The following is a 24,018-nucleotide window of genomic DNA, read 5'->3' as shown; positions in this document are numbered from 1 at the left end:
GTGGGAGGTGTCAGTGAGGGTCACCGCACAGAAGGGACTCACACAGAGAGCCCGTGTGCTCTTACCTGTTTGCCACAGGCAATCCCTGACTAAGGATAGGGCTCTGGACCCACTGTGAGTCGTTTCAGATTTAAGTTTTCAATATTGCCTGTGCTGCAGCAATGTTTTGAACAGTAAATTGTAAACAGTGACTATCTGGGATTGAACACCTGACAGTGATAACATCGGCAAAGTATACCCTGCACCCTTGATACTCATTCCTAAGGATAAGATGTAGACAAACGTCAACAGATAGTCAGGAGTGCGGGTCACTGGAACTCGAGCACGTTGCAAGTGGGAGACGACCTGTACTGCCACACCCGACACCCATTAGTGTTTAGTAAACAGCAACCATAGTATTACTCGGTATTAATCCAAAACCAGACCATTTGCTATTGAGACAGCTCTGACTCATGGGTATCCACATAAAATTGTGCCCCATGGTATTTTCAGTGGCTGAATTTCCAGAATTAGATGGCTGGCCTTTCCCGGAGCACTTCAGGGTGGACTCGAACCTCCAACCTTTTGGGTAGGCAGCTAAGTGTGGCAACTGCTTGCATCCCACCCCTAAGAACTCCAGATTAGTATCAATTGCCTGAGTTTTCAGACTGCTCCCAAAGCTTGGCCCTTGGGCGCCAACATTGCCTCTCTGCCGGACTCCATAGCCGGCTGGATTAGGCCAAGTGCTCAAAGGAGACCTGCCAAGACTCTGTGTGAAGTAAAGGTTCGTTGCACTCATTTCTTCTAACAAAAAGACGAGGCCACTAGGTGAAAGAAGCTAGCACTCCCCCTGCCATCTCTGTCTCTGGAAGACAGTGGCTCAGTTAAAATGACAGAATGTGAGCATCATCACCTGGGTCAGTGGTTCTCAACCTTCCTAAAGCCACGACTCTTTAATACAGCTCCTCATGTGGTGCTGACCCCCCAACCATACATTTATTTTTGTTGCTACTTCATAACTGTAATTTTGCTACTGTTATGAATTAGGCGACCCCTGTGAAAGGGTCGTTCGACCCCCAAAGGGGTCACGACCCACAGGTTGATAACTGCTGACCTAGTGGGAAGCCAGGAAGGAGAGATACTCTGATGACAGCCCATGGGCCAACCTCCAACCTCCAGGAGCGCCTCAAGCAGCCAGAGAGAGCAAGTTAAGGAGAAAGAAGACCAAGCAGCCTATCTGCCCTGTGCAGCATTGGCCCCATCGAGTGTCGGACGGTACCTGTATCTGGAAGGGTATTCAGGATGAGCTCACACCTTTGTCTTGGGGGTGGCTGCAGAAGAAATCTGTAGTACCTTTGAAGACATTTAAAAAACCAACACTGCCAGCAAGTCAATTCTGACTCATGGTGACCCTGTAGGACAGGACAGAATTACCCCAGTGGGTTTCCAAGACTGTAACTCTATGGGAGTAGAAAGCCTCAGCTTGATCTTTCTTCCACGGAGTGACTGGTGGTTTCAAACTGCTGACCTTTCAGATCACAACCCAATGTGTAACCACTACTCCACCAGGGCTCATCCCTTTGAAGATAGCGCTTCAGTATTTGAAGAACACACTGAAGGCCTAGAAGGATAAGTTTAAAAAGTGGGGAGGGGGGATTCCAAGCTTGACAGTCAAGATTCAAGTGCCTCTCCCACCCCTCCCTTTCCCAATGCGATAACCCTGGGAAAGTTCTTGTAGCAAGCTTTAAAGCCCATTTGTGGCAAATTGGGATGAATGGCTTCCCCTTGGGGCACAGGGTTGTGAGGCCCGTCCAATGAGATGCCTATAAACAAGCGTGCAGGCTTGTGCTGGTCCTGGTGTTTATTGCTGCTGGCAGCAAGAAGCACCTTATCACTGTAAATGCTCAGCAACAGTGCTGGAGGGGCTCATCAGTGTGGTGGGGCTGCTGGGTTGGAAGACCATCTAAGTAGGACAGAGTCCTTTGTCTTGGGGCTGATAAGTAACCAGAAAGACCATCTATCCACTTAGCACCAGAGAAGCTGCCAGGAGAGGCTGTCCCTGGGGCACTGTTCATGTCTCACATATCACCTGGGCTCAGGAGGCTGCACATGTTTCTGTCAGAGACTAAGCAAGCCTGTCCTTACAGCCAGTGCAACAGTGAAATTTTAGTCATCCAAAAATAACAACCATTTTGACAGTTACCTTGCAGCTGAATATCCAGGTGGTTTCGTTTCCTCTGGATACACACTGTAAAACGAATGTGAAGCAGGGCTCCAAACCGCCAGGGGAATCAGTGTCTTTTTCCTCCAGAAGTGTGAGCTATGTAGGCAGTCATGCCATTCACACATTAGACCCAGATTTGTAGGAGGGCGTCCAAGGTCCCAACTCGGTTAAAATTTCACAGAGAATTAAGCTCCCCGGCAGCGTAAGGCTCCAGCAAAGGACCTCGCTGGCCTCTCAGTTGCAAGCTGGTATACAGCAGGCAATAAACTTCTCCAAGACAGGACTGTCCTTGTCGTCTGGAGGTCCCTCTCAGGACCTCTGATGTGCTCTAGCCTGAGAAGGTGCTCGATTGGTGTTGGCTTGAGACGCATGTGACCAAGGGGAAATAAACTTTGCCTGTGTACCTACCAGGCTCCAGACATAATACACATAGTCACTCTGTAGATGCTGCCTCGTTTTGTCGTTACATAAACCCTGCAACAAAGTCATTGAGCACAGTGTCTGAGACATCCCGCCAAGTAATGGCATAAACGAAATATGAAACCAGGTTTATCTGATTTTGTATAAATTAGCATTATGAGTGCTTCGTTTGCCAGCATAGTCCAAAATAATAGTGGTCTGTGCAGTGGAGTTCTGTTTCTTGCTCTTTTGTTCCAGGGGTCTGGGTTTATACAGCCCTAAGGTATTGAGTGGATCACAGAGTTATTAGGGACTCCTGCATCTTTCAGCTCCACAGAATGTTGTCAGAAAGGACGGGGAGAGGCATCTGCCTACCTTTGACTTCACAAGCGGAGTAGGAAAATCTTACTCAACATTTGCCTAAAGCCACTTCCGTTGAAATAGGGGTCAAACATGCCTCCACTGTCCAACTCTCCTTACTAATTTTGACACCAGTTGTACTTCCCACGGTACTCACTGCTTCACTGCTGGTTGTAAGAAGTCATCGCAGTGTTCACACAAATTAACAGACGATATTCACAATTGTAGAGTTTATTCAGTTACAATGCTGCGTCTGAAATGCTCAGGATGTAGTTAGGATTCTCTTGCTCACTCGCTTTCATTCTCAACCTTTCAATCATGGGACTCCTGGGCATATCCCCTGCCAGGACAATATTAAATGTTCTTTTAATGTTGGTTGTCAATAAATGCCAAAAGAGCGCTCTGTTCCACCTGAAACATCAGTCTGAAGGCCCTTAGCTCTAGCTTTTTGGATCAGCAAACCGATTCCTCTAGTGAAGTACCTGGAGGTCCCCCACTCCACAATGAGCCTCATGTCAGAAGACACTCGAATGTATTTGGTCTAAGAGTTGGGACGTGCTCTGGCTCATGGTTTTGCTGCTGCTGTTCCTGCTGCTCCTGCTGCTCCTCTTCCTCCTCCACCTTCCCCCACCCTCTCCCCTTTTTCTGGATTGAGGAGGTTTAGCATGCTGAGATCTGGAGACCCAAACTGTGCATTACATTCTGTGTTTTTACAGTCAGCCTTATTAACAGTAGACCCCTCATCTTTATGGTGCAAGATGACTGCGAGAGCCCTAGCCAGTACGTTTATATGCACTAGCAGGTCAGCAGTTTGAAACCACTAGCCGCTTCCAGGGTGACAGCCAGCCTTTCTACTTTTATAAAGATTCACAGGGGCTGTTCTACCCTGCCCGACAGAGTCACTTATGAGTCGGCCTCTCCTCGATGGCAGTGAGTGCTTTAGGGTTTGGGGGAGACACTTAGGTTTCTTCATTCTTGCTTTGGCACCAGGGTCTGTGCAGTACTCGTGGCATCACTCACAGGCCGCCTTTGGATTGGTCAGATGCAGAGTGTATGACAGAGTCAAGGGAGTGGTTTCCCTACAGAGGAACAGTCAAGCCAGCTTTTGGTGACTGATTTCATCTGAGACCAGGAGTGCCACTGAACTGAACACCACGAGGAGTGTCCAGTTCTCCTTGTGAGAACTCTGCTCCTCTCCTGCTCGGTCACCATGTGGTCAGGGAGTACTCTGGCTCCTCAGCAACATGGCATGTGACTTGTTCACAAGCTTCCAACCCCTGTGTGCCTCCTCTTCTCTGCAGTTGTCACCTCTGCGGAGTAGTTGTCGGTAGAATTAAGGAATGCAAGTGTCTTCCTCCTGGGTTCTTAAGTTTTGTCTTCTGTCAGAAGAGCTGATGAGGACAAGGGGAGATGATATAGCAAGGAAGGAAAATAACTATTCTTTTTTGCTTGTTTGTTTTTCTTCTACTTTTCTCCTACCTTCCCAAGGATGGAAAATTTACTCAGATCATATTTCAGAATTCATATATGCCTCAGTAGGGAAAGCGACTGCTGTCACGTCCATTCCGACTCATAGCGGCCCCACAGCACAGAGCAGAACTGCCCCTGTGAGTTCCTGAGACTGTCGCTCTTCACGGGAGTAGAACGCCGCCTCTTCCCACCCCATGCAGCAGCTGGTGGTGCCAAATTGCTGACCCTGCAGCTCTTAGCCCAACATGTCACCGCTACACCGATTAGAAGACAGACCTCATACTCTTTCTTCTCCCTGCCCTGTCTGCGTGTGCAAAACACCATCGTGTAACACCATTTTATTTGTATTGTTAGTATAAAAACATGTCCTCTTTCAAATCATTTAAAATAAAAATACCCTCTCCCAAAATGTTTTAAAGTACCCAGAGCCCACCACTGAAACATTAGAATGCTGTCTTCCCCTTTATTTTTCTATTAACGTTCATTACATGAAAATGGAAACCATTTTATTATTGTTGAGAATATACACACCAGAGCCTATGCCAGTCCAATTTCTCCATGTACAATTCTGTGACACTGCTTACATCCTTCCAGCTGTCCCTCCATTTCCAAGCTGTTCCTCTCCCAAAGATCTGTGTTTGCTGTTGTTAGTTTGACCTGAGGGACAGGAGAAAGAGAGAGCTTACCACAGTACAGTGCCCAAGGCAAACATCCTTTACTGGTAAAGCTATAAACTACAGTTTGGTTTGAAGAAGAGTTCAGGGGATATTTCAGATTTAAGGTTTAAAGATTATCTCAGGCTCCAGAAATTCTGGCTTCCATATTTTGTTACTGCCATAATAAGAAGGCATGTTTTAAGTAAATTTTCATCCATTTGGAAAAATGAAGATGCCCGTAGTGAGAAAAGAGCACCAGTGGCCGTGGCCGTGATGCTAATCGATTTGTGGGGCCTTAAATAAGGCCTTTGAGTTAGAGGAAGATAGGTAGCAGGAGCCTTCCTATATAATATATAGAGGATTGCAGAGCTGATGTCTGTTCCAGGTGATGTTTTAAATTGGGCTTCGTGAATAGGTTTTGGAGTCTCCGATGGCCATAAACAGATGGAAAACCAGCATCTACCCCAAATTTCTATTCTTCTCTAGAGAAAGACCCATCACACTCTGTTCATGAAATTCTTACAGAACTCAGTGACGTGAAGGAGGTTCGGAACAACTGGCATGCTCTGGTTTTATGGATGGACATCTTCCACCTAGAGACACAAAAGCCCATTCCCCGGACACACATCCCGCGGATCTTTCTGCGAGATGGCGGCCATCAGTTCTCAGCCCAGAATTCTGCCCTTGGCAGGCTCCTGTGTTATAACTAGTAGTGCGCTCCCGCCCCCCACCCCCCAATCTGGCCCTCTTCTCAACGCCAGTGGTAGAATGTACTGTCTTCTCAGTAGGCTTCCCTCTGATCCTTTCCCAGCCTCTCCAGACACCCGTTTCCCCCAGGAGGAGGAGGGATCTCAAGATATTTTGAGAGGAAGAAGCAGGTCTAGGCTCACACCGCGGAGATGCTGGTTCCCATTTCTGTATTTCTTAACGAACATGTCGACTCTCCCTGTGTTTTTTTCCCTTCTCACCAGAGGTGAGGTGATGAATCTCTCAAAACTTGATATAATAGTGCAGCATGTCACAGTGTCTGATGACAAAGGCAAATCTGATTGACAGCGGACAACCCACGTGTCTACAGGAGTGAATGTGTGTTCCTCCTTCCCTCCCTCCCTCCAGGAATAACACGGTTTCAGAAAGAGTGCATATTGTGAACATCGTGGCATTTGTGCTGAGAAATCTTGCAGAATGTTGTCTCTGAAACCCACAGTGACCTTTTAGAGCAGCCCCAGCCAGATGTGAGAATGCTACCAGATTGTCTGACATTTCACTTTCTCCATTTCAAATATTCCTAATTCCAAATCGACTCTCGTTCCGTTGGTGTACAGCACCGATGCAGTTGGGTGAAGTCTCCTGCGCTGTGGATGCCCTCCAGCAACAAAAACCAGCTGCTCTGACATGTTACTCCCCACCCCACAACTCACTCTCAAACATGTCCTTTTCAGAGGCAGATTACAGAAGAGAAACCTGGAATTTAAATCTTCAAAGTTGAATTCTGCACCACCATACTGTGTCCCACTTTAAAGATCACATTCATTTGCTCACTCTTTACCTTAAATCCTGCTTGGCAGAGGCTACAAAAAAAAAAAAACCTAAAAGGAGGGAGCGGGAGTTCTGATTCTCATTGCTCCCTCAAAGTAATTAACATAGGATTCTCCTAGGGAAATGTGTGAGCTCCTCCTGGAATTGGCAGGGAAAACAGATGAAAAATTAGGACTCAGGTCAAAGAAAGTTTTAAGAATGTTTCTTTGCGGTCAGTGTGTTATGCAGGTTTTTACCCGAAATAAATCCCAGAAGATGTGTCTGCCCTACATCTTGGTAGATTTCTGTATGCAGCTAAAGCTCTGTGTCCGTAACGTGGAAGGTGGATAGGTTAAGAATTGCTTGCTGTCTCTGTTTCATCTGTTTGAACATTCTTTGTAACGCCAGTTAACCTGCGAAGGATGGGTGAGGAGAGAGAACGTGAATGAATTCTTGTCTTCCCATAGCATAGTGCCTCGGACTTCTGGTTCTGTTCCTGGGAGAGGTCCTGTTGGCACCTAAGAAACATCTGTCCTATCAGCCCCGTCTTTCTGGAGGCCCATGAAGGTGGAGCTGGCAAGAAAATCAATAAATTACAAACCTGTAAGAGGTGCTGTACTCAACCTTTTTTGGAAGCAAGGATAGCGAGACCTTGTCTCCTCTACATGTCACCAGAGAAACGAGTCTCTGGGAAGGTCATCAAACTTAAAGCAGAGGTCAGCGGACAGGAGGAAGGCTTCAACCAGATGCACCCACACGGTGGCTGCGGCAGTCAGCTCAAGCATGACATCAGCGGAGGATGGGATAGGACCAGGCAGTGTTTTCTTCAGTTTTACGTGTGGTTGCTATGTGTCAGAAACAACACGACAGCACCTAACAACATTCAACTTTCATATTTCTCAAACATAAGAGTTGGTTTCCATTCACCTTTATGCTGAGAGTCTGGCATGCCTTCCTGTTCCAACTCTTAATACCGCCTTTATTGAATAACTCGGGGGGGGGGGGAGTCCTCAGAATGAGAAGCTTTGCTTTTTATTTTGATTTTTCCATCCACAATTAGGTCCTACTGCCAACACGTAACAGTGTACTACTCCTTGTTACATTTAGGATAACCTTTGAACCTCGCTTAGTTTGCCTGAGACGTGCTTGATTTATGCCCGTTATCCCCCTGAAATGGATAGCACCTACTTTTGCCCATAAAAGTGGCCTGGTTGGGAGAATGCATTATTGTATATGGTTGTACTAATTGCAGGGACTGAAGGAGAGGAAATGAATTTCTGCTGAAGCAGCCTAACCTTGTGCCCCTTTCCTCCGTCTCCACAGCTCCATTTGGCAGCCCTGGCATCACTAAAGGGAGACATAGTGGAGCTTAATAAGCGTCTGCAGCAGACAGAGAGGGAACGGGACCTGCTCGAAAAGAAACTAGCCAAGGCACAGGTAAGCACCTGGAACTTTGTTTGTAACTATTTTTAAAGACATAGCAACAAATGCACAGCTTAACGAGCAAGCACCCAGCCAGATGGAGGAATAACTCGTGTTTCCACTCCAGAAGCGGCTCTCTCCATGCCATCCCAAACTCCACAGTGTACCTCCCCCCAAGGGACCACTGCCCTGACTTTATAGCAGTGGTGGCTTCCCCGTGGTTCTGTTTCTATAGTCTATAGTCTAGTGCTCCTAATCCAGGCCTAGGTCTTCTGGATTTTAAAAGTCCGTACTTCCTTGAATCTTTTATTTTATAGGTTTTCACTCCATTCCTTTGTTTTCTTGTAATTTATCTGTGAAAACCTGACTGTTTGACATATTGAGATCCCCAGAGCCAGGCTATTCCTGTTGGACACACTCATGATGCATCCCGACGTGTTCCTCTGCCCCTGCAATTCCTGCAGAGTGTCAGCTTTCTCTGGGGCTCCATCACAGCCCTATGCGATCCCATTGGCAGGACAGCAGATAACATTTGCTTTGTTTATATTTCCTTCTCTAGAGACACATGGGACGCAACTGTTTCTCTTTTTGTGCTACTGTTGATATTCAATACCTAGGTCTGTTAATTCATTAACTGTTATAAAATCATGGTATATTAGTTCTGTCTTATCTTGTTCAGGTACTAGCTAGAATGCTTTTATAGAGCTAGTTTATCATATACTATTTGTTTAAACGATGACACAGGGTTCACAGAGGAAAAGCAGACTAAAGGGCTGATTATTCTCCTTTATCTAACAATTTTCAGGATAATGAATTGATTTCCCATGATTTCTGACAGTATTTACTTGTTTTCAAAATATTATGGATTATGGTTTTAAACATACTTTGGTTTTAATCCATTGTGTTAGTCTGGGTACTTTAGAGAAACAATTCCACAGAAACTCATGTATAAGAGAGAGTTTTATATAAAGATTAAGTGTACATCAAGAAATCATCCCAACTCAGTGCTGCCCAAACCCACAAGTCCAACATTAGCCCATATATCCGACACCAATCCACAAAATCCTCCTTCATCTCACAACACACACACTATCATGCTGACTGGAGGAGGAAAGTCAAATCAGTGAATGTGTAATCTCATCGCTGGCTGGGGTCTCCACATGGCTGCTCCAGCACCCAGGGCTGCATCAGGATAGGTCCATGTGGCTTCTCCTCGGGGATGTCTTGCAGGAAGTGAGCCTTGGAAGCTGAAGCTGGAAACTAGCTAAGGCAGCTGTACCCTGGTGCAACCATCAGAAAGCAAGAGACCCGAGAACTAGAAAGGCGAGGCTCACCAAGCCATTTATCCCTCTACCCTTCAGTTAACCCAAATGTATTTATTGGCCAGCTTGGCACAATAAACTAACCACCTCACTAAGTCAGAATCGACTCTGTGGCAGTGCATTTGTTTTTTGTTTTGTATGATCTCTAATAGTTTAAAATATGTTTGTTTCCTAAGTTTTTAATAGAGAAAATATTTTTGGGTTGTTGGTTTTTTTGTAAAGAAGCAATAAAGGAGTATTAACTGACTGCTTTCTAATTACAAACAGCAATGCTAATTAACCATTGTGAATAGTTATGATTGGTAAGAATTTCTTTAGAAAGAAAGAAATCTGAGTGATTTTAACCAGATGCTGGCACACATCACAGTCTCGGATTTTAAAAGTGACCAGAGAGGTCACCTTTTAACATTTCAGCCCACAAAGACAGAGCCTGGTTAAAGGATAACAGAAGACTTCTTACCTGCTGTGTCAAGAATTGTGTCAGCTCCCTTTCAACTTGCAATGAAATCCTAATCTGTGTAATAGCCTTCATCAGCTGATTTTACCCAGAGGACATTGGTCACATTGTTGCCCCATAACTTGACTCTCACTGGCAATTTTGGCTCTCTCGTTTGCATTGGTAACAACCTTCATATGTGTGGCTTAGTGCCTCCAAGTTGGGCTGACTCATTGCAACCCTGTGGAGACCAGAACAAAACACTGCCTGGTCCTGCACCATCTCACAATTGTCACTATGTTTGAGCTCACTGTTGCAGCCAAACCCCATGTCCTCTTCCAGGGACTGGTTTCTCCTAATAACACGTCCAAATTATGTGAAATGAATTTTTTTCCCTTTAAATCATTTTATTTGGGGATCTTACAGCTCTTATCACAAGCCATAGGAGGGCTCCAAGCCTTGATCTGCATCAGCAAGTGCTTCAGGTCTTCCTGGTTTCAGCAAGCAAGGTTGTATCGTGTGCATATTGGGACCTCCAAAATGTGCCTCAGAAGTGAGGCTAGCAAGACCTCTCACATAAGTCTGACGTGTATTTAGAGAAACATTTACATTCTGACAGTAAATAGGCTTTAAAATTACTCTCTGTCCCTTTCAGTGAGAATGTCTTCTCATTTACAATACTGGACCCAAGAGAAAGAAATGTCTGATTTGACTTAGTATCCTTTATAAAGATGAGATTGATGCAAAAATAAATAAAATAATTGTGCCATGATTTCTGTGTTACCTACCTTGGTGGTGCATTGGACTGCTGCGAGGTCAGCAGTTTGAATACACCAGTGGCTCTTCGGGAGAAAGATGAGGCTGTCTACTCCAGAAAAGAATGACAGCCTCAGAAACAGCTCTACTCTGTCCTAGAGTGGCTTGGAGTAGAAATTAAAGGGAGAATTTTTTTTGAAGTGATTCTTGGTTGAGACTTTTCCACGTGCTGGAAGAACAAAACCACGTGTAAATAATACGCTCTGGGCACTAATGAGTTTGAGGAGCTCTCTGAGTAGTGCACGGTGCTCTGATTCAACTGCAGTGTAAAATGTACCTGTTCTCATCAGAACCATCTGTAGAGCGATGCTTAGGGGAGTCATCGTATGTTACAAGGCCCGAAGAGCTGGTTACAGGAGCCCAAGGACGTGTGCCTCCCTGTCAGGTTTCTCTCGCTGCGTAATAAATGACCGCAAATGCATTACCTTAAAACAACAGACATTTCATCTGTGTGGGTCCAGGGTTGCCTGAGCTGATTTCTCTGCAAGGGGGCACGACTCACCTTCGGAAGGCCCCACCTTCAGGCTCCCTGAGGCCCGTGGCCGAATTCCGTCTCCTGTGGATGGAGGACCCGTGGCAGTGCTTGCTTCTTCAAAGCCAGCACCGGAGAGGATGAGTCTAGATAAACTGGCTAGCAAGACAGAGTCCTACAGAATCTAATCTGATCCTGGGTGTATTGTCCCCTGATCGTTGCCCTGTTCTATGAGTGAGGAGGAGGCCTGCCACACTCAATGGGAGGGGGTTACTCAGGGCACCAAGAGGAGGAGGCACGGTTTGCATGGGGGCCACCTTGCCACCTGCCCCTACAGCTTGTAATCATTTAGTACCACTGTCAGCGAAGGTCAACAGTGACAGCGTGCCTTAGCTCTGTGTTAGGCCGCAGAGTATGCCAAGCCGCCCACGTGCTTCCCTCCCCTCGGTTCTCAGAATTGCCTCTGGCAGAGGCACTACCGACACTCCCATTTTATAAATAAGGGCACTGAGGAGTATGGAATTTGCATATCTCATTCTAGATTATGTAGCTAGAAAGGACCAAGAGCCTGGATTTAAATCCAGGTGTGATGGGTGTTGCGGATTGAACTGTGTCCCTCCTGCCCCCCAAAAAAGGTTTGTGTTATAAAGCCTAACCTGTATGTGTGAGGGTTAGGCCTATGGGGGAATTGGCCTTTCTTTGTTAATATTAATGGACAATATTAGTGTAGGGAAGAAGCCCTGGTGGTAAAGTGGCTTCACTCTGAGACTGCTAACTGGAAGGTCTGCAGTTCAAAACTACCAACTGCTCTGAGGGAGAAAGATGAGGCTTCTGTAAAGCGTTACCGGCTCAGAAACCCTGAGGGGTAGTAAGTTGTTCCCTGTCCTGTAGGGTCCCTATGAGCTGGAATTGACTCGATGGCAATGAGTTTGGTTTGGCTTTGGGTATTAGTGTAGCATATATCTTAAGCTAGTCTCTCTCCAGATGTAAAAAGAGCAAAGAATCAGTGATGGGGAAGATAGCTGTCCAAAGGGGGTCCCCAAGGAAGCAGGGAGCATACACCGGAAAGAGGAGGAGGAGCTTTCCCAGGGCACCAGCACCCTGGGCCACATTGCTGGCCTCCTAAGCTGGGAGAAAATAATGGGTTTGTTAAAGCCACCTTCTTATGGTATCACTGTCATAGCAGCAGGAGGTAGCAAAGCCGGTGGAAATCCACACTGTACTACAACCAGCATTGCCGCCCATGCTCCCAGGCTGCCCTCCCAGCCAGGGAGGAACCGGATCCGGGTGGGCTGAGGAGCACAGGTTAACTGGATTTAGGACCCTGCCCTACCCCAGTCAGCCAAGGGCACAGAGGCATGTATGCATTTATGCCAACAACCAAAAGCCCTTCAGAGAATGGCCTCGTGGGAAACAGGCTAAACTCATACACAAGGGGGCTTTTAAACGTTCTTCAAAATATTAATTTCTTTTCAATTCAATTTTCTACAAACGGAGTGAGGCCCCCTTACACAGTTCCAATGTTATGCTTCCAGCATCATTGCCATTTATTTAATACCAACATTTTAGCTCCTCGATTGGCACTTTGGGTTAGGCATTGGGCTGCTAAGAATAAGGGGAGGGGCTCAAACTCACCAGCCAGGCCCTGCAAAGAGAGGAGGCGTCTGCTTCTGTAAAGACTGATGTCTTCTAAACCCTGCTTGTGTGTGTCGGAATTGACCCCGCAGCAGTGGCTTTGGCTTGGTTTGGGGCAAAGGAGATAGATGTACATGTTAAATAAACTCATGAGCTGCTTTAAAACCAGGCAGCAGTAAGATGGAACAGTTTCTATCTCTAAACACTCTTTGGAGTGTAAGTCTGTCTGTTTTGGGAATATAAATCTCCTGAATTTTCCATCTCTCGGCTTTGGGGGCTGGGTGGGGGGTGGCTGGAGTGGGTGAGGAGAAGGACACACATACAACTTCATTAAATGTAATGGAGAGAACTTTTCTTTGACCTCTCTCTGGTTTTTAAAGATGTATTTTGCATCTCATTTGCTTCGTTAGCGCCCACCCCCCACCCCAATCCCTTTCCTATTGGCTTCTTTTCATCTTGGGTGACCTGCTGGCTGTCTCCCAGCTTGATGGCATTCCGCGTGTGCTGGTGCCTCTTTGTCTAGCTGGCTGGGTTACCCCTCAGGAGAACCTGGCCGAAGACTTAGAATGCGGAGAACGTGACATCACTCTTTACCATGCTTATCAAGGGCCTTTCTGTTGTTCTAAGACCCTTTCATAGGATGGTTGAGAGGGTTAAAAATTAACGATGACATTGCACTTTGAAAAAAATCGTGTTCAAAATGCTCTTAGGTTTGACAGCTGAGATGAATGGGATGATTACAGATCAGCAGTCTCTGTGGAGCGAGATAAGACCCAAGGAGGAACATTCACAAAACTGGAAGGCTGCTTAGCCTCACCACACTGCGCACGCAGGCTTTCCAACAGAGACTCAGGTTTCCAGGCCAGCCTGGCTCCAGGCTGAATCCTGTTTTTATCCCTGGATTGCGCCCTTAGCAAAGAAGAGTCTGAAACTTTGGGTTCTTTGTGGTTGCATTGCTACTGGTCCTTGATTTTAGCAAACAAGTTTCCTCATAGGTAACTTCACTAATTTATTAGACTAGACACAAGAGTTTCTCTAGATTTCTAGTGTTTCACCGCCATGATAGGAGACTTCAGATCTTGAAGAGCTCAATGTATATTGTCAGTTGAAATTCAAGAAAAATAAAAATCATCTGATCCAATCTCTCTCTCTCCCTGTGCTTTTCAAATTGAAAGTCAGTAGCAGAAGAAGTCTCAGCCCCTAGTGATTGTGACCTCTGGAATTCCATAGCTGGAAAGGTGCTGCAGCCACAGGTTTGCTGGCTACGCTGCTCTATAGAATCAGTCAAAAATTGAATTTGCATTGGGAGGAGGGAGAACCCTGGGTGCAATTTCGTGCAATAATAGAGAAAATCAGCGCCATGTTGCTTAAGATCATGTCTTACCTTGTTCAGCTGAAATTGTATGGGGTGTTTTGGTACGGTAGGAAGTGGGGGCAATAAGTTTTGTGAAAATTGTCATTGTGCTTTCAAGCTCCTTAGTCAGTTATCACTGAATAATAACTGACTTTTGCAGTTACAGCTGGCCTGGAGGTGCCTGTAGGGGTAATGAATTCCCCTGTTCTCTATCCCCTTGAAAAGGAGCTTTGGTTGTGTAGTAGGTAAACCATTGGGCTTCTAGCCACAAACCAAGTCAGCAGTCCGAGCCCACCAACCGCTCCTCTGGAGAAGGATGAGGCACTTTGCTCCTGTAAAGATGTAAAACCTCAGAAATCCAAAGGGCAGTTCTACTTTGTCTTGTAGAGTTGCCGTACATCAGAACTGACTCGATGGCAGTGGGGTTTTGAACTTTGTGCCATCTTTTCTGGTTAGTGGTGTTGGGCTGTTTCTAGCGCTGCACTGAGATTGGGAGGAATAGTGTTCACATTGTCTGGCTTTTCACAAGCAGAGTGCAGAACCAAGAGTGCCCACTGCGTGCCACTTGAGAACCTTAAGTAGATGGTAAGGAGGATTACATCCCAGCTGGGAGGGAGGACAGCAGCTTCAGCCCCCTTCATGGCATGAACTGGAATCACGCACTTCCTTCTGCTAGGTACCTGGGTGCAGTAAAGCCATCGTTTCTGTTTGCGTGGCCTGTTTCCCCCTGTATGAAAGAGTTGTAACAGTCAGGATATGTAATGATTACAAACCCACCGCGGATGAGTCAAGCCAACTCTTAGGGACCCTATAGGACAGGGTAGACCTGCTGCCCCTATGAGTTTCTGAGACTGTAACTCTTAATGGGAGTAGAGAGCCTTGTCTTTCACCCTCAGTGTGGCTGGTGGTTTCAAACCGCTCACCTTGCAGTTATCCTAACTTGGAACCACTACGCCACCAGGGTGATAACAACCCCCACACTTTCAGTGGCTTAAAAGGCTTTAGAATAAGGAGAAAATGAGGCTCATTTCTGGCTCATGCTAAGAGATCATTGAGGTTGCCGGGGATTCTGTGAAACATTGACCTCTCCACCCAGGATTCCAAGCTAGCAATCCTCTAGCATCTGGAAGGCGGCCAGCAGCCCTGGCTGAGGACGGGGGTGTGATAAGTTGCACAGCTTCTAACCCAGAAGGGCACCGATCTGTCACTGGTACCTCCTTGCCCGAGCGAATCCATGGCCATAGCTAGTGGATTTGAGGGAGCTTGGAAGCATGCTTTCGAACACTCCTGTAGGTACCACAGGGTGCCACAGGGTGCTGATGTTTCGGGGAGGTGGACCCCATCTGCTAGTTGTGGTGGAGCCTGGGGTGTTTGTAAAAACAATATTGCCAAGGACTAGGCACCATTTGAGAAAGGACTAATAATGTTAACAGGTGACAAGAAATGGATGAGCCCTTCATCGTTTATAGACCCTGTAATGCGTTGTCATTAAGCGGATCCCTACTCAGGCGACCCTACATGGCAGTACAGCTGCCCCACAGGGTCTTCCTGTCTTTACAGAAGCCATGCCGACTAGCGGGTCTTTCATCCCGTGCCAACGTTGGAAACTTTACATAACAGCTGAGGAGGGCTTAACCAGTGTGCCACCAGGGCTCCTTATCAAAGAAGTCTTCCCATTTTGCCCATTTTTCCTCGTCCTCCTGGTGTCTTCCTCCGTGAGACTTCGATGGACTATTCCACAGGTGGCTCTTAAATGGAGATGAGGCAGGAAGCTAGGCCCACCCTGTGATGTTGGGAAACAAACCGGAGCACCCGGAATCACACACGCTCCCAAGTGTCAGAACGCTCTCCCAGCTGGTGGCAATTAGGGTGGTGAGAGGCACCAGGGCATTGATGATACAGGGGCCACTCCTGCCTGAGTGGGCCGAGGCGGGGCCAGAAGGGTGACTGTGCACAAAATGGTTTTGTTTGTCCCAGTGCCACCCACTCGTCTTGCACTGTCCCCAAACTGAAGTGCCACGTCCCTGGAGTGGGCGCTTGTGGAGCTTCCTGGGAGCTGGTGAACCAGGGTGTGTGTGGTGTTGGGAAGGTTCTGTTGGCCCCTGAAGTGCCACGTCCCTGGAGTGGGCGCTTGTGGAGCTTCCTGGGAGCTGGTGAACCAGGGCATGTGTGGTGTTGGGAAGGTTCTGTTGGCCCCTGCTGGTGGAGCCTTCTTGCTCCTCTGCGGTGGTGCTAGCGGGAGTGGCTCGGTATTCCTTGCCCACAACTTGGGAAAGCCCAGAGCTCTTCCCTCCGCTTTGAGATCACTGCGGGGCCCCATCCCTTCGACGGAGCAGAGAGCGTTTGCTTAGTGTGAGTGAAGTGTGCTTCATGTGTTCATGGGTACGGGGGAAGCTTGGGCACTGTCTTCAAAGCCGTTCATACAGCTCGGACTGTGGATCTGCTTTGCGAACCTCCAGGCTGCTGGTCTGCACCCAGCAGCTGCTCCTCGGGAGAAAGGCCTGCGCAGTCAGTTCCCCTGAGGACGACAGCCCGGCAAACCCTCTCCTGTAACGCAGGGGGAATCAACGAGTGGGATCAGCTCGGTGACATGTAACTTTCTCTTTTCACCGGGAAACCAGTGTCTGTTATTTATAGAGAACGTGTTACATTACAGAGACTTCATACCATTTTAAAAATAGCTAGACCCTGCGCAGTAAATGCAAGTAGATCGATGTCTTTGGAGACCCTAGGAATTTAAACCAGATACCTTTGCCTTCAGCCAAGAGAATATTTTTCTCCAATACATTCTTGTTGCAACTTCCAAATGGGAGCTCCTGAGTCCCCAATACACATGATGAGTCTTTCCCCTCCTTTTAGCTGAAAGCCCTTTTCATCTGACTGAATCATCAGGCTTCCTGTTGTCTCTTGTTTATACACACACCCTCCAGGCAGGTTTCCAGTTAGAGGCCGGGACAAAGATGGTACCCTACCAGAGAGCATGCTGATCCGGGCACAGACAGACCCTCTGATACACTGGCATCCTGCGTAGCCCCACAGGAGCCTGCCCTCGAGGCAGCGGAAAACAGTCAGCAGTAACGCTTAGAGTTGTGTTTGTGGCTATGAATTAATTGTGTGCCTTTTTTATTATTTTTAAAAAACAACACGCAGCTGCCTGTTTTTATTGGTGAGAGGATTTTCAGTGTCTTGTCAGCCTAGGTAGTGTGACGGGTGGGGTGGGGTGGGGGGAACCGTAGGCCTGCAAAGAGAGAAAAAGAGGAGGGGAACATGCAGGGGGCTGGAGAGGCACACAATTCCCAGTAGTTTGCTATAGAAAACCTAACATGGAAGATTTGAGAGGATGAGACAGCAATCGTGTAGGAGGAGATAGACCAGGGACCGGCCACTGTTTGTGGCAGGCACGTCCTCTCTCTCTCCTCACAGATATGAAGTTAAGTCTAAAAGTCTCACTGTGAAATCTGAGAAACCTTTATTAAACAAGACTATCAAAATGAAGCTATTGTTTCTCAAGGCAGTTCCATCTCTCTAACCCTTCCCAGAAGAATTCTGCACTCTGGTTTTATCCCATCCCAAACAGTCGTCCTTTCAGCATCCCAGGAGACTTCACCTGGATTCCTTTGAAATGGTGTTTTAAGTTTGGACAAATCTGAAGGCGCAAGATTGGCACGATGCATGGGATGGGAGAAGGTTTCCCAACGAAAAGCTCATAGTAAAGCCCCTGCTACCATCGAAGAATATTGGGGGGAAATGCCTTGACCCACTTCCCTGCCCTTTTACTCAGTAACATAGTCTCAATTTTTCAAAACTTCTTCGGAATAAAGCCTTTTTCATTGTCCTATGCATTTCCTGCAGACCTACTAAGATACCCCTGTGGGAGGCCCCCAAACGCTTGCTGTTGCCTTCTCCACTGACCTCTCTGCCTGGCATAGCAGGTCCCCTCAGAAGACACTATTTTCTTTCCTTTTTAAAAAATAGCCACTTTATTGGGGGCTTGTACAACTCTTTATCACAGTCCATACATACATCCATTGTGGCAAGCACATTTGTTGCCATCATCATTCTCAAAACGTGCTTTCTACTTGAGCCCTTGGTATCACCTCTACATTTTTCCCTCCCTCCCTCCCAAACCCTTCATAATTTATAAATTATTATTGTTTTTTCATGTCTTACACTGACCAATGTCTCCCTTTATCCACTTTTTTGTTTGTCCTCGAGGGAAGGGGGTGGTAAATATAGATCATTGTGATCAGTCCCCCCTCCCCCCCCGCCCATCTTTCTCTTACCCTCCTGGTATCGTTACTCTCATTATTGGTCCTGAGGGTTTTATCTGTCCTGGATTCCCTGTGTTTCCAGCTCTGATCTGTACCAGTGTATATCCTCTGGTCTAGTCAGATTTGTAAGTAGAATTGGGATCATTTTAGTGAGGTGGGGGGAGAAGTATTTAAGAACTAGAGGAAAGTTGTATGTTTCATCGTTGCTACACTGCACCCTGACTGGCTCACCTCCTCCCTACAACCTTTAATATAAGGGGATGTCCATTTGTCTACAGATGGGTTTTGGGTCTCCACTCTGCACTACCCCTTATTTATAATTACAAGAAATTTTTGTTCTTTGATGCCTGATACCTGATTCTATCGACACCTTGTGATCTCACAGGCTTGTAGGCTTCTTCCATGTGGGCTTTGTTGCTTCTGAGCTAGATGGCCGCTTGTTTATCTCCAATCCTTTAAGACCCCAGACACTATCTCTTTTGATAGCCGGGCACCATCAGCTTTCTTCACCACATCTGCTTATGCACCCATTTGTCTTCAGTGATCGTGTCAGGAAGGTGAGCATCAAGGAATGCCAGGTTAATAGGACAAAGTGTTCTTGCATTGAGGGAGGACTTGAGTAGAGGCCCAATGAGAAGATGCTATTTTCCTTGGGCTTTTTTTTAAAAGCATCCTAACAAGACTAACACAACTGTTATTACTGATAGAACCTGCCTCTGTTGACCCATCAATTACAGAGACATGTTTAAACACTTGTAATCAACCTATATATGTATGTATGAACTGAGACTCCAGTAAGAGTTGTTGCTTTTTATTTTCCTTCCTATATATTCACGCACATTTTAAATGAAAGTAAAAAACAATCATAAGCGCTCATAGATACTTTGTGGGGACTAAAAGGAACAATATTCTACTTTTGATATGTTCCCAGGAAATATTTTATTGACAGAAATGGTCTTCGAGACACCGTCATTTTGTGGACTTTTGATGCTTACTAGTGGGGTAAATTGGCAAAAAGATTATTTGTGGACTGGTGGTTCTGTTTTGCATGGGATCTGTATGATCAGAGCTACTGGACGGCACCCAACAACAGTGTGATTCAGAGATATGGACGCCTCTGACGGTGGAAGAACTCCTTCCTTCCGTGAGGGAGACTGCGTACGTATACCTGGCCAATGTGCGTCTGCCTCACCTGTAGCACGGTGCATTTGTCAGTGGAGGCTTGTCTCTTTGATGCTGAAGCTTCCAGACTGAGACAGTTAGGGAGCAAAGCCTGCCAGTCTACTTCCGAAAATCAGTCATGGAAACTCTGTGGAAGACAGCAGTCCAATCTGTAGCCAGTCACAGGACCAGATGGTGTTTCCTCCCACTGCACACGGGGTTGCCATGAATCGGTTTCCGTGTCCTTAATCCTTGCTCCCCAACCCTTTATTCTCTGTGTTCTTCACCTGGAAGGTGTTGCTGTTGAGTCATTTCTGACCCCTGGGGACCCATGCGTGTCAGAGCAGAACTTTTTTACTCCAAAGGATTTCCAGAAATTATAATCCTTCAGTAATAGATTGCCCAACATCTCTCTACAGCACCCAAACACTGAACAATTCAAACTCACTACCAGGAGTCAATTCCAACTCATAGTGACCCTGTAGAGCAGGGTCCTACTGCCTCTGTGAGTTTGTGGAGTAGAGTTTTTGAGTTAGTGGAGTAGAAAGCCTCAACTTTGTCCTGCAGAGTGACTGGTGAATTTGAACTGCTGACCCTGAGGTTAGCAGCCTAACATGTAACCACTATGCCACCAGAGCTCCTCTCAACAGCACTAGTTGGATTCAAACCACCAACTTTTCAGTTAATGGTGCTGCTCACTCACTCTTTAACTCAAATCTGTGCTGATGCATAGGAACTCTATGGGACAGGGTAGAATTGCCCCAGTGAGTTTCCAAGACCCTAACTCTTTACGAGAGTAGAAGGCCTCATTGTTCTCCCACAGATTGGCTGGTGGGTTTGAGCTACAGTAGGCAGCCAAGGGCTCCTTACGTGCCATCAATTGATTTTTTGACTCCTAGCAGCCCCATGAGACAGCAGAACTGCTCCATAGAGTTTTGTGGCTTGACTTTTGCTCGGAGCAGATTCCCAGTGTTTTCTCCCACGGGGCTTACTGGGTGGATTCTCACCACAGACTCTGGTGAGCAGCCAAGCTCTTGAGCGCAATTAGAAGCTGCAGGGTGTCTCGGGCTGGCACATAGAGAAATACTTCGTGTCGGAGAGTAAGTAGGCCCACGCCTCCTGCCTGCTTCTGGACGTCCGAGGCCATGGCTTCAATGCTTATCAAGTGTAGCAGTAGGGGGACCCCTAGAGGGTTTGGTTAGTGGTTTGGACTGTTGAATGCAAAGTTGATGATCTGAAGGGTAACCCCATCCACCCAATTTACACCCCCAAAAATTGTTTTAAAAACTTGCTTATCAAGTCATTGCGGAGGGTCGTGCTCATAGGTGTGTCTTTGCCGCTCCATGCCTGAAAGTCGCTATCCGACTCTTTGCTGAGTCCTCAGTGGACGATTCTGCTTCTCTTTGAAGCCTTTTCTGTGTCCCTGCTGTGCTACACCATCAGAGGTCAGGGAGGGCCTTAGAAATGGTCCATGAAAAGTTTTAGCCTTTCCTGCTTGCCACCCACTGAAAATGTAAACATGCTCAACAGGCAGAATCCATGTGGTTCTCGGCAGTAGGAAAACCTTGTTGAAAATGAAATTAATATTCCTCTGCGAGACAGGAAATTAATCAGGGCTGAATGGAACGGAGGAGACGGAGACATAAGCTGGACTGCAGAGGAGCGCTCCATGATTATGTAGATGAGACGAGCTACACAATGAGTGGCAGGGTTCCGGCTCTGGAGGGTGGAGAAGAGGAAGCAGTGAAAGGGTTCCTTCCAAATTTAAAGTTGGCTTACCAAGATGGTTTTACAGCCTCTGTTGCCTCCTAGCCCGTCAAACACTGAGTAAGGAAAGCTCCTCAGCCTCTGTTGTTTCTGCCAGGCAGCCACCACGACTGTGATGGCATGTGCTGTGTCCCTCCCAAGCACTTGTGAGTCACCCACAGTAATCATGCCAGGTGCCAGGCCCAACAGTTGGTCTCTGCTCTCAGCTGAAAAGGTGGAGGTTGGAGTCCATCTGGAGGCACTTTAGAAGCATTGGTGGAACAGAGGTTATACACCAGCTGCTGACCCGCCATTCCGCAGGTGAAAGATGTGCCTGATAAGAAGCTGGATAAAAAATATGGTTATAGCTAGTTCTTTAATGCTTCCTCCCCCCCTACTATCACAACCCAAATTCTACCTTACAAATCTGGCTAGACCAGAGGATGTACACAGGTACAGATAAAAGCTGGAAACACAAGGAATCTAGGACCTATAAACCCCTCAGGATCCGTATTGAGAGTAGCGAAACCAGGAGGATATGTTAGGGTTCTCTAGGGCAGGGGTCCTCAGACTTTTTAAACAGGGGCAAGTTCCCTGTCCCTCAGACCTATTGGAGGGTCGGACTATAGTTTAAAAACAAAACAAAACAAAACACCCAACTGTGAACAAATTCCTATGCATACTGCACATATCTTATTTTGAAGTAAAAAACAAAACAGGGCAAAAATACCCGGCGGCCCGGATAAATGTACTCAGTGGGCCGCATGTGGCCTGCGGCCCGTAGTTTGAGGATGCCTGCCTAGAGAAATAAAACCAAGACACTTATGATTTTATATCTGTTCATATAGATAAATAGATACAACACGGAAATAGTTCACTGACCTATAGAGCAGTGCAAATATCTCAGTGCAACTCACTAACATGAGACAACTAGTCCACTGGCAGTCCTTCAAGACTCAAGGGCCGCTGGGCAGTCCTCTGTAGAGCAAGTCAGGCTATCTGGGCACAGGCAGCGAACAGCAAGGCAGGTCACCAACAGTCAGCCAGATGACAGGGTCCGACAGCCCCCAGCTCAAACGATGTGTGTCCTCCAGTAGCGTGGCAAAGCAGGTCTTGAAGGAACCTCAAACTGCAGTCACACCACAGGTTAGTTGTCCCACAGGTAGTGTAGCTTGCAAATTGAGGCAGAGAACCAGCTAAGGCAGCCACACACTGTTCCGATCATCAAAACGCAAGAGAGAAGAAAGTGAGGCTATCACTAAGCCATTGATCTCTCTGCCCTTAAATTAATCCCACACATGTTCATTGGCCAGGTGGGCACAGTAAACTTATCTATCACAGAGGGGAAGGGAAATCAATCACAATGATCTACAAATAACCCTTTTCCAGGGGGACAGACAACAGAAAAGTGGGTGAAGGGAAACAATGGTCAGGGTAAGACATGAAACAATAATAATAATTTATAAATTACCAAGGGTTCATGATGGAGGGGGGGAAATGAGGAGCTGATACCAAGCGCTCAAGTAGAAAGAAAATGTTTTGAAAATGATGATGATGACAAATGTACAAATGTGCTTGACACAATGGATGGATGTATGGATTGTGATAAGAGTTGTACGAGCCCCCATACAATGATTTTTTAATAAAGAAACCAGACTTCAGATAGAGACCAGTGGGACCCCCAAGGCTATGGTCGTGAATCACCCTTCAGGTCTAGACCTGAACTCACCTTGTATCAGAATAATCAACTATTTAAGATCAAAAGGGTTCATCAGGGAGCGGGGAGGGGAGAGTTGGGAGGGAGGGGGAAATGAGGAGCTGATGCCAGGGGCTTAAGTGGAGAGCAAATGCTTTGAAAATGATGAGGACAATGAATGTACAAATGTGCTTTACACAATTGATGTATGTATGGATTGTGAAAAGAGTTGTATGCAACCCTAATAAAATGATTAAAAAATAAAAATAAAGAAATGAATATCTTGTAACCCCCCAAAAAAATGATCAAAAGGGCACCATTAACCCAAGGATAAAATTCAGAGAGTTAGGAAAGGAGGGGGACTGGGGACAACACAGGGAGGAAGTGTGATACGTAATGCTGCCTTGAAGGGGCTGGGGTGGATAAGTTGAAATAAAATATGTATGAAATACACTCAAGATAGTTTAGTAAAAAGCAGTGACCACACAGGATGAAATCAGAAACGGGATGGATTGGTAGAGAGGCACACGGAGTAGCCATAAAGGGCTCTGAGAGGAAGTCCTAGGAGCAGAGCTAAGGGGCAGTCTCTTCAGGACACTGGGTCAGGAGAATCGGCCCTAAACAACCGCATGTGGGTTCTCTAACGAAATTGTCCATTCAGTTTGGGCCACTTCTTGACTCAGGGAAAAGTAGGGTGCTTGGGTGAGCCCATCAAACTGTACGCAGTATTTCCTCAGAGAGAACAAGGGTTCAAAAGGCAATCAAAAAAAAAAAAAAAAAAGGCAATCTCGGAGATCTCTCATGGATATTGTGGAAATGAACCGTTGAAGCAATTCCTAGGGTTGTTCCACAAGCTGGTGTCTGATTCTGGGCATGCTCTGTGGGCGAAGGAGCCTGGTGGGAGAGTGAGTTACACGGTGAGCTGCTAACCATGTGGTCAGCAGTTTGAACCCACCGGCTGCTCCTTGAAAGAAAGGTGAGACTTTTCTCCATCAGCTCTATGGCAGTGAGTTTGATTGTTTCCTGCCCTGACTGTGATGGATTGAGGGCGGCTCGTTCAGAATCCTTCACCTAGGGGGAC

General features: G+C 46.7%; 1 protein-coding gene across 1 annotated transcript in view; it reads left to right on the top strand.

The window, feature by feature from the left end:
* Positions 1–24,018, top strand: part of MCC (MCC regulator of Wnt signaling pathway) — a 316,952-nt gene that overhangs the window by 170,249 nt on the left and 122,685 nt on the right. Inside the window, exon 2 of the mRNA XM_075541396.1 lies at positions 7,930–8,043. Coding sequence (XP_075397511.1) covers positions 7,930–8,043 — 114 coding nt within the window. The remainder of the gene's footprint in view (positions 1–7,929; positions 8,044–24,018) is intronic.

This window comes from Tenrec ecaudatus, chromosome 2 (genome assembly GCF_050624435.1).
Source record: "Tenrec ecaudatus isolate mTenEca1 chromosome 2, mTenEca1.hap1, whole genome shotgun sequence".
Classification (NCBI taxonomy): Eukaryota; Metazoa; Chordata; class Mammalia; order Afrosoricida; family Tenrecidae; genus Tenrec; species Tenrec ecaudatus.
Note: the sequence above shows the minus strand (reverse complement) of the source record. Positions and strands in the feature narration are given on the sequence as shown.